The sequence below is a fragment of the Mytilus galloprovincialis genome, chromosome 2, assembly GCF_965363235.1.
Source record: "Mytilus galloprovincialis chromosome 2, xbMytGall1.hap1.1, whole genome shotgun sequence".
Taxonomy (NCBI): Eukaryota; Metazoa; Mollusca; class Bivalvia; order Mytilida; family Mytilidae; genus Mytilus; species Mytilus galloprovincialis.
In genome coordinates this window covers 45,936,110-45,949,818 of record NC_134839.1, presented here as the reverse complement: position 1 = coordinate 45,949,818, position 13,709 = coordinate 45,936,110, and the positions used below count along the sequence as shown (strand labels likewise).

The 13,709-nt window shown below is 29.6% G+C and overlaps 1 protein-coding gene across 3 annotated transcripts in view; it reads right to left on the bottom strand.

Annotated features, from left to right (window-relative positions):
- LOC143063684 (uncharacterized) overlaps positions 1-13,709 on the bottom strand; it is a 50,411-nt gene that overhangs the window by 9,543 nt on the left and 27,159 nt on the right. For 2 of the 3 annotated variants that reach the window (XM_076236000.1, XM_076235999.1), the window contains exons 14-19: positions 10,563-10,681; positions 10,025-10,163; positions 4,950-5,023; positions 4,341-4,355; positions 1,072-1,238; positions 140-266 (exon numbers count right to left, since the gene is read on the bottom strand). In XM_076236000.1, coding sequence (XP_076092115.1) covers positions 140-266; positions 1,072-1,238; positions 4,341-4,355; positions 4,950-5,023; positions 10,025-10,163; positions 10,563-10,681 — 641 coding nt within the window. The remainder of the gene's footprint in view (positions 1-139; positions 267-1,071; positions 1,239-4,340; positions 4,356-4,949; positions 5,024-10,024; positions 10,164-10,562; positions 10,682-13,709) is intronic. The other variant, XM_076236001.1, reaches the window with a different exon arrangement.

Genomic DNA, 13,709 nt, shown 5'->3' with positions numbered 1-13,709 from the left:
TATGAAATGGTGGCTATCATCACAGTTGCTGATCCTGCTCCACATAAAAGTTTACTGCTTTAATGTTAAAAAGTCTGCCTTTGAGTTTTTTTCTATATTATCTGCAGAAAGAAATGTTTAGGATAAAATTGTTACTTACTGTTTTTCTTTTATTTCATCTGTAATATTTCCATCCACCATTGATACAGTAATAGCAGATGCCACCTGACCTGGGATGGCAATAGAACCTGTGTCATCAGACTGACTGTCTGATGTCTGGGTAACATCTAAATAAGACAATGATATATAAATAGAATTATAGGTCTTTCCAATGTCTGTATCACTCTACTGAGCTCTTTTAAATAAAATTGCATATCACAGCTTTGTAACATCAAATACTTTTGACCTGGCCTTAATAACAATGACCAGGACATATCACTGACTTCATAATGAATGAACCAGCATTGATAAGTTTGACCCAAATTTATCACGTATTCTTTCAGTTTACTAATGAAACAAAGAAAACACTTGTTTCTATCATACAAATATGAAAATACAACTATTAAAGATAAATTGATTATCCAGTTGTCTGCATATTTGCATTCTAAAGTATTAGCAGCTTATCACAATATGAAGCCTTTTTGAACTTATTCACTGTTATCACTCAACAAAAAGCTTCATATTGTGACTCCCATCTGATACTTTTCAATATCAATTTGCAGACAACCTGATAATTGGTACTTATTAAACTTGATAGACACGGACAGAATGTAAAACATAATTTCTAACTCTTATCGTTTTCAAACAAAATCAAATAAAAAAGGATAAAACTGCTGAAAAAAACATACATAGCTTATATTTAGGATAATCAAACAGAAGAAACATATTTTTGAGCTTTTTTATTCAAAATTGATTGACTGTTTCCCTGGTTGTCTCCTTAAAGATTATTTAACTAATCTTAGGTCTATAGGTATCTACTTTAGGAGACTCTATCTATTCTAAAGCAAACATGTTTATTCACTACATCATGTTGAATAGGTGACATGTGACCAACAGGAACCCTTTGAGCCTCTTGTTTGTAGATTCACCTACCTGATATGGCTGATGAATCACTTTCATTCATGACTCCTCTCTTCTTATGTAATTTTGGTATCTCAACAGTGTCCTCAAAATCATTCTCACTGTTATTAGGTCTTAAACTATCATCTTCTAGCTGCTTGGATTTTTCAAAACACATCCTACAGGCTCTAGATTTTTTACTAAAAAATATTTTAAAAAGACAGCATGAAATAAAAACTAGATATAAATTATAACTGGAAAACTGACATGGCACTCAGGACCTGCTTACAAAATTTCTTATGAAGTACAGAGACTAATAATTAATACAGGTACTGATGCAGATGAAGCAATTCATTTTAAATTTATTGTTATCTGCTTTATTGTGTAAATTTTGATATTCTGAATTGATACAGGATCTTGTTGTTTAAATTCAACGAATATGTAATTTGGCAGCCATTATATGTATTGATTTTTGTTGGGTAACTGGAGAGTATGATTCATCTTACAAAATCATCTTCATCTCCACTGGGAATCAAACCCGGAACCTCTGTGTTACAAGGCAGCACATTAACCGACTAAGCTGAAGAAGTACTTCCTTAGCTCAATCGCTTATGGCGGACTAAGTATCTACCACATGTTCTAAGGGAAGCAATCCCATCACACTTCCCCAACCTCAAGAGTCATCATACCATTATGACTCTCACACAAACATACCCTAGCTAGAAATCCTCTCTAACCACAATGTGTTTTTTAGTTGGATGCCAATGTAACCGGAGAGCAACTGGACACGAAACCCAGGACCACTATGTTACAAGGCAGCGTGTTAACCAACTGAGCTAAAGAAGTTCTTCCTTAGCTCAACCGCTTATGGCTGACTAAGTATCTACTAAATGTTCTAAGGGAAGCAATCCTGTCACACTTCCCCCACCTAAAGAGTCATTATACTCTATAATGATGATATCTTCATCTTTTTTATATTTATAATTCAACTTGGCTAGGTATTTCTTCTAACCATGGGTTTTTATTGTTGGGCGCCAATGTAACTGGACTTCTTTAGCTCAGTCGGTTAACACGCTGCCTTGTAACATAGAGGTCCCGGGTTCATGTCCTGGTGGAGACATATGATTATGCAAGAAGAATCATGCTCTCCGGTTACAGCTGAAATACTAGCAAAACCTGATGTTTATCAAAATTTGTCATTTCAATTGCTCGTCCTGAATATGCATGAAATATTTGCCACTGGACGTTAAGCAACCAACAATCAATCAATCATTTCAATTGCTTTCTCCACCATGATAACACTGTGAACTGTAATTTCTGCTTGTTTAATTTCACAAGTGTTTGAATTTACAATGTTGTTACATGTTGTTTTGAAACAAACAAAATAAGATTTATTTTCTTATATCTATTGGCTTTATTAATCTAGGATCTTGGCCAATATCCTCGTTGTCTTTAGAAGTATTTCTTTGAATATTGACCACCATTAAACTGTAAACAGCAACAGCATTTTTTTTTATGAAAACTTCTTCTAATTTAAACATCATCTTAAATTTGAAACAAAGAAATAAAACTAAAAATTTCTTAAAATACAAATAGAGTTTCAGAATAAGTTATAAACCAGAAAGCTAATGAAGAAGGATTTTACATAGGATTGAAAAACATGCAACAGAATTGTTGTTACATGCCACAGCACTCTAAATATCCTTTATTTATAACATTTAATCATTGTGTTCAACACTAATAAGAAAAACTTGAAATTTTAACAGTGAAAAATTCTGAATCATTCAGAAAGTATGGTATATTTATGTGGTTAAACAGCTTCTTTTCAAACAAATTTCATCTGAAAATTTATCTGATCAAAAATAAAAGTTTTCAGTGCTTTTAAAGTAATACTGACTGTATAGCTATGTATATAATCTTGAAACGGAAAACCCTTAATTTAAGTTATGCAGTTGCACATATTAAATGGGATGAGACAAAGTCAGTTTTCTAAATGAATAAGAAAAACATAAATGTTTCAAACTAGCTAACATCAACACTTGTCTTTATAACAATTAACACTTGAAGAATTAACAACTGTTAACAAAAAGAAAGGAAAAGATTAGAGACAATTTTCCCCCTGCAAGCCAGGCATATATGATTATCACTCAGAATTTAATAAAACTGTTTGTGTATACAGTAACGACAGTCTTTTGCATAGTACTTAGAAGTCCAGCATCATACTTTTTGAATAAATATGCATCTAGGGTAAAATTCAATATCAGGCAATAGTTCTAGAAAGACTAGAAAGCATATGCAAGCAAAAGCTCACCTAGATGCATGTTTATTAAAAAAAAAATATTTGTTAAAACAAATAAATTAAAACAAGAGTGCACACGCTGAAATGTCTCGCCTTTTATCATTGATATTATGTTTAGTTCTAAATTTAAAGCTTTATTACAACTGTCACATAAACCTAACATTAACCAAGAAAACTAAACATGACCAATGAACCATGAAAATGAGGTCAAGGTCAGATAAACCATGCCAGGCAGGCATGTACAGCTAACAATTCTTCCATACAACAAATAAAGTTGACCTATTGCTTATAGTTTAAAGAAACAGACCAATGCACAATAACTGAACACTGAGCAATGGTCAATTAAATCCTGCACGACTGATATGTAGATCATAAAATATTTCCATACACCAAATAGTTGACCTGTTGCATAAAGTATTAGAAAAAAAGACCAAAACTCAAAAACTTAACTTTGACCACTGAACCATGAAAATGAAGTCAATGTCATGAAATGATCCATGAAAGGAGGTCAAGATCAAGTGAAAACTGTCTGACAGGCATGATGACCTTGCAAGGCATGCACATACTAAATATAGTTATCCTATTACTTATAATAAGAGAGAATTTAACATTAAAAAAAAAACTTAACTTTATTTTCAATAGTCACTGAACCATGAAAATGAGATCAAGGACAATGGACATGTGACTGACTGAAACTTCGTAACATGAGGCATCTATATACAAAGTATGAAGCATCCAAGTCTTCAACCTTCTAAAATATAAAGCTTTAAAAAAGTTAGCTTACGCCACCACCGCCGACAGATCACTATCCCTATGTCAAGCTTTCTGTGACAAAAGTCGCAGGCTCAACAAAAATAAATACATGTACCATAAATAATTTCTTTCTGCAAATTTTGTTCTCCAAAAGAAGATATAATTAATTTAAAAATTAAGAGATAAAGCACAGAAATTGATATTACTTAGGCAACAATAATATTTTTTTATACTGAAAAAAAGGTCTTACCTCTGAAGCATTAGCCTTTGAAAATATATTTTTCAAACGTTTATTAAATTTTTAAAGAGATAAATGTTTCTAAGAGGCCAGTGATTAGAAAAATAATGTAATGTAGAATAAATATGTTTCCAATTTTTATCTGTATGGCCCAGTATCTTCAAAGAAGAAATTTTTTGTAAAAGTTAACATAAACCACTTATAAAATAGGGTTGATTTCATGTGCTACGTATGGCACCTGTCAGGTTGCCCATGACAAGATCATTTTGATTTTTCCATTTTGGTGATTGGTTCTCTTTTTTTTATGTCATAATTAAGGAATAGGGGAAATTGGCAGTATTTGCAAGAGTTAAGAAGGAATTAAAAAAAATTGGAAGGGGAAAAAACAATTCTAACTGGATAAGTAAGTATATCAAGAAAGTAACCTTGTTGTTGAAGGATGTAAAAAAAACCTGAGCTTAAATATATTATTTTCCAGTTTTTTATTTCTATTAAGGATATACAAATATTAGGTTGGAATAGAAATTCCATCTTACATGTATATAAAACATTTACAAGAAAAATCGTACTTATCATATACATGTACAACCAACCAAAATTTATAATCTTTTGTTATCTTACCTGCTGTGTGCCGTCTGCATCCAGTTGTCAGAGCACTGATGACAAAACACTCTTCCACAAATCCTACAGTGGTGCTAAAAATAGGACAATAAAACTTCAAATATTTTGATTCTTCAGTTTGAAATGGAACACTTTTTACTTTTGTAAAAGCTTGTTTTGACAACAAAATATTACATTATAGCAAAACCTGTAGATACCATCCCACAATTAAAGAAATTAACTCTAATAAAGATATAAACAAGAGGTAAAATTAATGTTTTAGGTATATATGATTATAACTGTCAATAATACATTAAATTCTGGATATTAGGATTAAGTACTGTTAATTCAGAAATTAATGCATGTATTTATTATTGTAAGTCCTTGACCATTGAAGAGACATTCCAATGATAATAATAATATAGTACATTATGCAAATTTTGACCAGACACAAGTTGTTTCCTTTTTCCTTTTTCCTTTTTCGATATTCAAATTCAAAAAAGTCCAAACTGAATTTTTTTTTCCCTCAAAATTTTTTTTCACAAATTTTTTTTTCCTTTAAAATTTTTTTTTTTCAAATTTTTTTTCACAAAATTTTTTTTCCTCAAAAATATTCCTCAAATTTTTTTTTCCTCATTTTTTTCGTTTCCTTATTCGTTTTCTATTTCATTTTTCGATTTTCATTTCCTTATTCGTTTTTTATTTCCTTTTCCTTTTTCGATTTTCATTTCCTTATTCGGTTTCTATTTCCTTTTATGATTTTCATTTCCTTATTCGGTTTCTTTTTCCTTATTCGGTTTCTATTTCCTTATTCGATTTCCATTTCCTTATTTGGTTTCTATTTCCTTTTTCGATTTTCATTTCCTTATTCGTTTTCTATTTCCTTTTTTGATTTTGATTTTCTTATTTGGTTTCTATTTCCTTTTTTGATTTTGATTTTCTTATTTGGTTTCTATTTCCTTTTTTTATTTTCATTTCCTTATTCGGTTTCTTTTTCCTTATTCGGTTTCTATTTCCTTATTCGTTTTCTATTTCTTTTTCCTTTTTCGATTTTCATTTTCTTATTCGGTTTCTATTTCCTTTTTTGATTTTCATTTCCTTATTTGGTTTCTTTTTCCTTATTCGGTTTCTATTTCCTTATTCGATTTTTATTTCCTTATTCTGTTTCTATTTCCTTATTCGATTTTCATTTCCTTATTCGGTTTCTATTTCCTTTTTCGATTTTCATTTCCTTATTCGTTTTCTATTTCCTTTTTTGATTTTGATTTTCTTATTTGGTTTCTATTTCCTTTTTTGATTTTCATTTCCTTATTCGGTTTCTTTTTTCTTTTTCCTTTTTCGGTTTCTATTTCCTTATTCTGTTTCTATTTCCTTTTTCGATTTTCATTTCCTTATTCGTTTTCTATTTCCTTTTTCGATTTTCATTTCCTTATTTGGTTTCTATTTCCTTATTCGGTTTCTATTTCCTTATTCGATTTTCATTTCCTTATTCGGTTTCTTTTACCTTATTTGATTTTCATTTCCTTATTCGGTTTCTATTTCCTTATTCGTTTTCTATTTCCTTTTCCTTTTTCGATTTTCATTTTCTTATTCGGTTTCTATTTCCTTTTTTGATTTTCATTTCCTTATTCGGTTTCTTTTACCTTATTTGATTTTCATTTCCTTATTCGGTTTCTATTTCCTTATTCGTTTTCTATTTCCTTTTCCTTTTTCGATTTTCATTTTCTTATTCGGTTTCTATTTCCTTTTTTGATTTTCATTTCCTTATTCGGTTTCTATTTCCTTTTTCGATTGTCATTTCCTTATTCATTTTCTATTTCCTTTTTTGATTTTGATTTTCTTATTTGGTTTCTATTTCCTTTTTTGATTTTCATTTCCTTATTCGGTTTCTTTTTTCTTTTTCCTTTTTCGGTTTCTATTTCCTTATTCTATTTTCATTTCCTTATTCTGTTTCTATTTCCTTTTTCGATTTTCATTTCCTTATTCGTTTTCTATTTCCTTTTTCGATTTTCATTTCCTTATTTGGTTTCTATTTCCTTATTCGGTTTCTATTTCCTTATTCGATTTTCATTTCCTTATTCGGTTTCTTTTACCTTATTTGATTTTCATTTCCTTATTCGGTTTCTTTTACCTTATTTGATTTTCATTTCCTTATTCGGTTTCTTTTTTCCTTTTTCAATTTTCATTTCCTTATTCAGTTTCTATTTCCTTTTTCGATTTTTATTTCCTTCTTCGGTTTCCTTTTTCCTTTTTCGATATTCATTTTCTTATTCGGTTTCTATTTACTTTTTTGATTTTCATTTCCTTATTCGGTTTCTTTTTCCTTATTCCGTTTCTATTTCCTTATTCGATTTTCATTTCCTTATTCAGTTTCTATTTCCTTTTTCGATTTTCATTTCCTTATTTGTTTTCTATTTCCTTTTTCGATTTTCATTTTCTTATTTGGTTTCTTTTTCCTTATTCCTTATCAAATAAGGAAATAGAAACCGAATAAGGAAATGAAAATTGAAAAAGGAAATAGAAACTGAATAAGGAAATGAAAATCGAATAAGGAAATAGAAACCGAATAAGGAAAAAGAAACCGAATAAGGAAATGAAAATCGAATAAGGAAAAAGAAACCGAATAAGGAAATGAAAATCAAATAAGGAAATAGAAACCGAATATATATAAGGAAAAAGAAACCGAATAAGGAAATGAAAATTGAAAAAGGAAATAGAAACCGAATAAGGAAATGAAAATCAAAAAAGGAAATAGAAACCGAATAAGGAAATGAAAATCAAAAAAGGAAATAGAAAACGAATAAGGAAATGAAAATTGAAAAAGGAAATAGAAACCGAATAGGGAAATGAAAATCAAAAAAGGAAATAGAAACCGAATAAGGAAATGAAAATCAAAAAAGGAAATAGAAAACGAATAAGGAAATGAAAATTGAAAAAGGAAATAGAAACCGAATAAGGAAATGAAAATCAAAAAAGGAAATAGAAACCGAATAAGGAAATGAAAATCGAAAAAGGAAAGAGAAAACGAATAAGGAAATGAAAATCGAAAAAGGAAATAGAAACCGAATAAGGAAATGAAAATCGAAAAAGGAAATAGAAAACGAATAAGGAAATGAAAATCGAAAAAGGAAATAGAAACCGAATAAGGAAATGAAAATCGAAAAAGGAAATAGAAAACGAATAAGGAAACGAAAAAAATGAGGGAAAAAAAAATTTGAGGAAAATATGTTTGAAGAATAAAATTTTGAGGAGAAAAAAATTTGAGGAAAAAAAATTTTGAGGAAAAAAAATTTTGTGAAAAAAAATTTGAAAAAAAAAAAATTTTCAGGAAAAAAAATTTGAGGAAAAAAAAATTTGTGAAAAAAAATTTTGAGGGGAAAAAATATTCAGTTTGGACATAATATTTTTCAAAATTTGAATATCGCAAAAGGAAAAAGGAAACCGAATAAGGTAATGAAAATCGAATAAGGAAATAGAAACTGAATAAGGAAATGAAAATTAAAAAAGGAAAAAGAAACCGAATAAGGAAATGAAAATTGAATAAGGAAAAAGAAACCGAATAAGGAAATGAAAATCAAATAAGGAAATAGAAACCGAATATGGAAAAAGAAACCGAATAAGGAAATGAAAATTGAAAAAGGAAATAGAAACCGAATAAGGAAATGAAAATCGAAAAAGGAAATAGAAAACGAATAAGGAAATGAAAATCGAAAAAGGAAATAGAAACCGAATAAGGAAATGAAAATCGAATAAGGAAATAGAAACCGAATAAGGAGAAAGAAACCGAATAAGGAAATGAAAATCAAAAAAGGAAATAGAAAACAAATAAGGAAATGAAAATCGAAAAAGGAAATAGAAACCGAATAAGGAAATGAAAATCGAAAAAGGAAATAGAAAACGAATAAGGAAATGAAAATCGAAAAATGAAATAGAAACCGAATAAGGAAATGAAAATCGAAAAAGGAAATAGAAAACGAATAAGGAAACGAAAAAAATGAGGAAAAAAAAATTTGAGGAAAATATTTTTGAAGAAAAAAATTTTGAGGAAAAAAAAATTTGAGGAAAAAAAATTTTGAGGAAAAAAAATTTTGTGAAAAAAAATTTGAAAAAAAAAATTTTTCAGGAAAAAAAATTTGAGGAAAAAAAAAATTTGTGAAAGAAAATTTTGAGGGGAAAAAAAAATTCAGTTTGGACATAATATTTTTCAAAATTTGAATATCGAAAAAGGAAAAAGGAAACCGAATAAGGTAATGAAAATCGAATAAGGAAATAGAAACTGAATAAGGAAATGAAAATTAAAAAAGGAAAAAGAAACCGAATAAGGAAATGAAAATTGAATAAGGAAAAAGAAACCGAATAAGGAAATGAAAATCAAATAAGGAAATAGAAACCGAATATGGAAAAAGAAACCGAATAAGGAAATGAAAATTGAAAAAGGAAATAGAAACCGAATAAGGAAATGAAAATCGAAAAAGGAAATAGAAAACGAATAAGGAAATGAAAATCGAAAAAGGAAATAGAAACCGAATAAGGAAATGAAAATCGAATAAGGAAATAGAAACCGAATAAAGAGAAAGAAACTGAATAAGGAAATGAAAATCAAAAAAGGAAATAGAAAACAAATAAGGAAATGAAAATCGAAAAAGGAAATAGAAACCGAATAAGGAAATGAAAATCGAAAAAGGAAATAGAAAACGAATAAGGAAATGAAAATCGAAAAAGGAAATAGAAACCGAATAAGGAAATGAAAATCGAAAAAGGAAATAGAAAACGAATAAGGAAACGAAAAAAATGAGGAAAAAAAAATTTGAGGAAAATATTTTTGAAGAAAAAAATTTTGAGGAAAAAAAAATTTGAGGAAAAAAAATTTTGAGGAAAAAAAATTTTGTGAAAAAAAATTTGAAAAAAAAAATTTTTCAGGAAAAAAAATTTGAGGAAAAAAAAAATTTGTGAAAGAAAATTTTGAGGGGAAAAAAAAATTTAGTTTGGACTAGTAATATTTTTCAAAATTTGAATATCGAAAAAGGAAAAAGGAAAAAGGAAACAACTTCTGTCTGGTCAAATTTTGTTTTATGTTGTAAAGTCTAAAAATATACCTTTCTAATTGTAAAACTAAATTCTGTCCGACATTGCATACACTGTGTTATATCTTTTTCATCCAACCATTTATCTTTTGCCTGTAATTTTTGCTCATATGATAACTGGTCTGTTTTTTGCCATAAGGAGTCCTTATCTCTGCAAAATATTATCAGATCACATAAATAAAGCTTGTCAGTAAACAATAAAATTTTCAACAACTTACAAATTAAGCCTGTATACATATATGTATACAGCTTGATAGCTTGATGTTCAGTGTGAGCCAAGGCTATGTGTTGAAGACTGTACTTTGACCTATATTGGTTTGCTTTTATAAATTTTGACTGGGATGGAGAGATGTCTCATTAGCACAAATTCTAAATTTAAACTTAAATTCTAAATTTACACTTAAATTCTCAATTTACACTTAAATTCTAAATTTACACTTAAATTCTAAATTTACACTTAAATCTTAAATTCACATATTACCATAACATTCACCAAAATGAGTAACCCACAAATAATATTTAACCCATGTAGATAGAGAATTAAGTTTACCTGGTTAGTTTGACAATTTTTTTCTTCAGCTGTTGGATATCAGATTTGAGCTCTCCCGCTTCATTATCTTTACCTGTACACACTTTTTCTTTCTCTTCTTCTCCCTTTTTTAATTTTGTCTGTGTGAAAAATATCAAATAATAAAATGTTTTACTTTTAAAATGAGTGTTTTAGTGTATCATTGTGTGTTTCTAGTAGACGGGTTTAATGCTATATTCACCTCCACCCCAATTTTTTATTCCATCATTTCTCAATGAAAATAGTTACAAGTAGATGCATAAATATTTGAGAAGTTCTAAAAAACAATTGTTAAAATCTACTTCCTTTGGACTTTGGTGGATAGTTGTCTTATCTGCATACCACATCTCATTTATCATCGTTAGTGTATCCTGATAGTAATTTTCTCTGAGAAAACATTGCATTAAATCTACTTAAATATAACCAAATACAAATCTGCATTGATTATTGGTTTGATGGTCCTCAATTCTTAAAATGTAAATGTGGGAAAATACTTTAAATCAGAAATTTCTGTGTGCATTCATTGTTACAATTTTTGAACAATTGACAAAAATTCAAGACTTATTATTACAATGTAAGACAAGAGGCTGTCACAACGACAGCAAACCGGATTTATTAACATTTATTTGTGTCCTGGCAATATCACAAGAACCATTACTGATGAATGGGGAAAGTGAAAATCGTCAATATCAAATTTGACCTCCATTTTGTCATCAGTATCAACATATTAAAATTTGAAAAGCTTAGATTGAATGGTTCATGAGTAAATGCAACAACCTGAATAGAAACGCCATTTTACGATCTTTCAAGAACCATAACTCCTGAACGGCAAAAGTCAAAATCGTCATTATTGGACTTGACCTTTATTTTGTCATCAGTAACAACATATTAAAATTTCAAAAGCTTTGGTTGAATGGTTCATGAGAAAATGCACGGACACGACGGGAAAAACCATTTTTCAATCTTTCAAGAACCATAACTCCTGAACGGTAAAAGTCAAAATCGTCATTATTGAACTTGACCTCCATTTTGTCATCAGTAACAGCATATTAAAATTTCGGAAGCTTTGGTAGAACAGTTCATGCATAAATGCACGAACACGACTGGAAAATCCATTTTTCAATCTTTCAAGAACCATAACTCCTGAACGGTAAAAGTCAAATTCGTCATTATTGAACTTGACCTCCATTCTTTCATTAGTAACAACATATTAAAATTTGGGAAGCTTTGGTAGAACAGTTCATGCGTAAATGCACGGACAACTCCATTTTTCAATCTTTCAAGAACCATAACTCCTGAACGGTAAAAGTCAAAATCGCCATTATTGAACTTGACCTTCGAATAGTTGTCAGGAATAACATATTAAAATTTTAAAAGCTTTGGTTGAACGGTTCATGAGTTAATGCACGGACAACATTTGATTGTCGCCCGCCCGACCGCCCGCCGTACATCCCCAAATCAATAACCGACATTTTTGTCACAAAAATCCGGTTAAAAATCCTTTATACACATAATGATATGTACTTTAGCAATGTTTTGCATAATTTCAATATGCCTGTGCTGGTTCTCTGCATTTGAAATAATGATTGCTGTTTATATATCTTATCTGCATGTTCTATGTTTTAATTTTATTTATATGATATTTATATTTATTATACTTCACGTTAAAATGCAATATTTTGATTGGCTAATACAAGGGTGTTAATTTACTCTATCACATGGCTGATCGGGGACAATTTTTTTGAATGTTACCCTCTTGTCCAGACCAATCAAAAATCGATAATTTAAAGAACAATGAATTGAATTTACATCAAGTAATTAAATATTTAATACAATGCTTAAGTTCTACTTTTAGGCTCAGATTTTATTATTTGACAGTCAAAATTAAAAAAAAACATCTTGCATAACTTTTGTTGTTTTTCCTAATACCCGTAATGTTGTTATGTACGTGTCGTCATATGAAATACTTTAAAAATAAAATTAATCTGTAAAAGATATAAATAATGATAGGACATTCAGTATGATAAATTAAATAACACATAGCTGAGAGGGTGATAGAGCAGATTGGTATACCTCGAAAAAGCATTGTCAACCTTGGCTACGCCGCGGTTGACAATGTTTTCTCAGTGTAACAATCTGCTCCATCACCCTCTCAGCTATGTTTTATTTATATATTGGTAACAAGAGTGCACACACTGAAATGCTTTGTTTACTAATCATTGATATTATGTTGATAGTTCTAAATATAAAGCTTTATTACAACTGTCACATAAACTTAACATTAACCAACAAGAAAACTAAACATTGATTAATAAACCATGAAAATAAGGTCAAGGTCAGATAAACCATGCCAGGCAGACATGTGCAGCATGTGCAACAATTCTTCCATACAACTAATATAGTTGAGCTTTTGCTTATAGTTTAAGAAAAACAGACCAAAAAACAAAAACTTAACACTCAGCAATGAACCTTGAAAATGAGGTCATGGTCAAATAAAACCTGTTCGACTGACATAGATCATAAAATATTTCCATACACCAAATATAGTTGACCAATTGCATATGGCAATGAACCATGAAAATGAGGTCAAGGTCAGATGACACCTGCCAGTTGGACATGTACACCTTACAGTCCTTCCATACACAGAATATATTAGACCTATTGCTTATAGTATCTGAGATATGGACTTGACCACCAAAACTTAACCTTGTTCACTGATCCATGAAATGAGGTCGAGGTCAAGTGAAAACTGTCTGACGGGCATGAGGACTATGCAAGGTACGCACATATCAAATATAGTAATCCTATTACTTAAAATAACAGAGAATTTAACATTACAAAAAATCTTAACTTTTTTTCAAGTCACTGAACCATGAAAATGAGGTCAAGGACATTGGACATATGACTGACGGAACTTCGTAACATGAGGCATCTATATACATAGTATGAAGCATGTAGGTCTTCCACCTTCTAAAATATAAAGCTTTTAAGAAGTTAGCTTACACAGCCGCTGCCAGATCACTATCCCTATGTCGAGCTCGACAAAAACCTATCAATAGCTTATATAAAAAAGAAGATGTGGTATGATTGCCAATGAGACAACTGTCCACAAGCGACCAAAATGACACA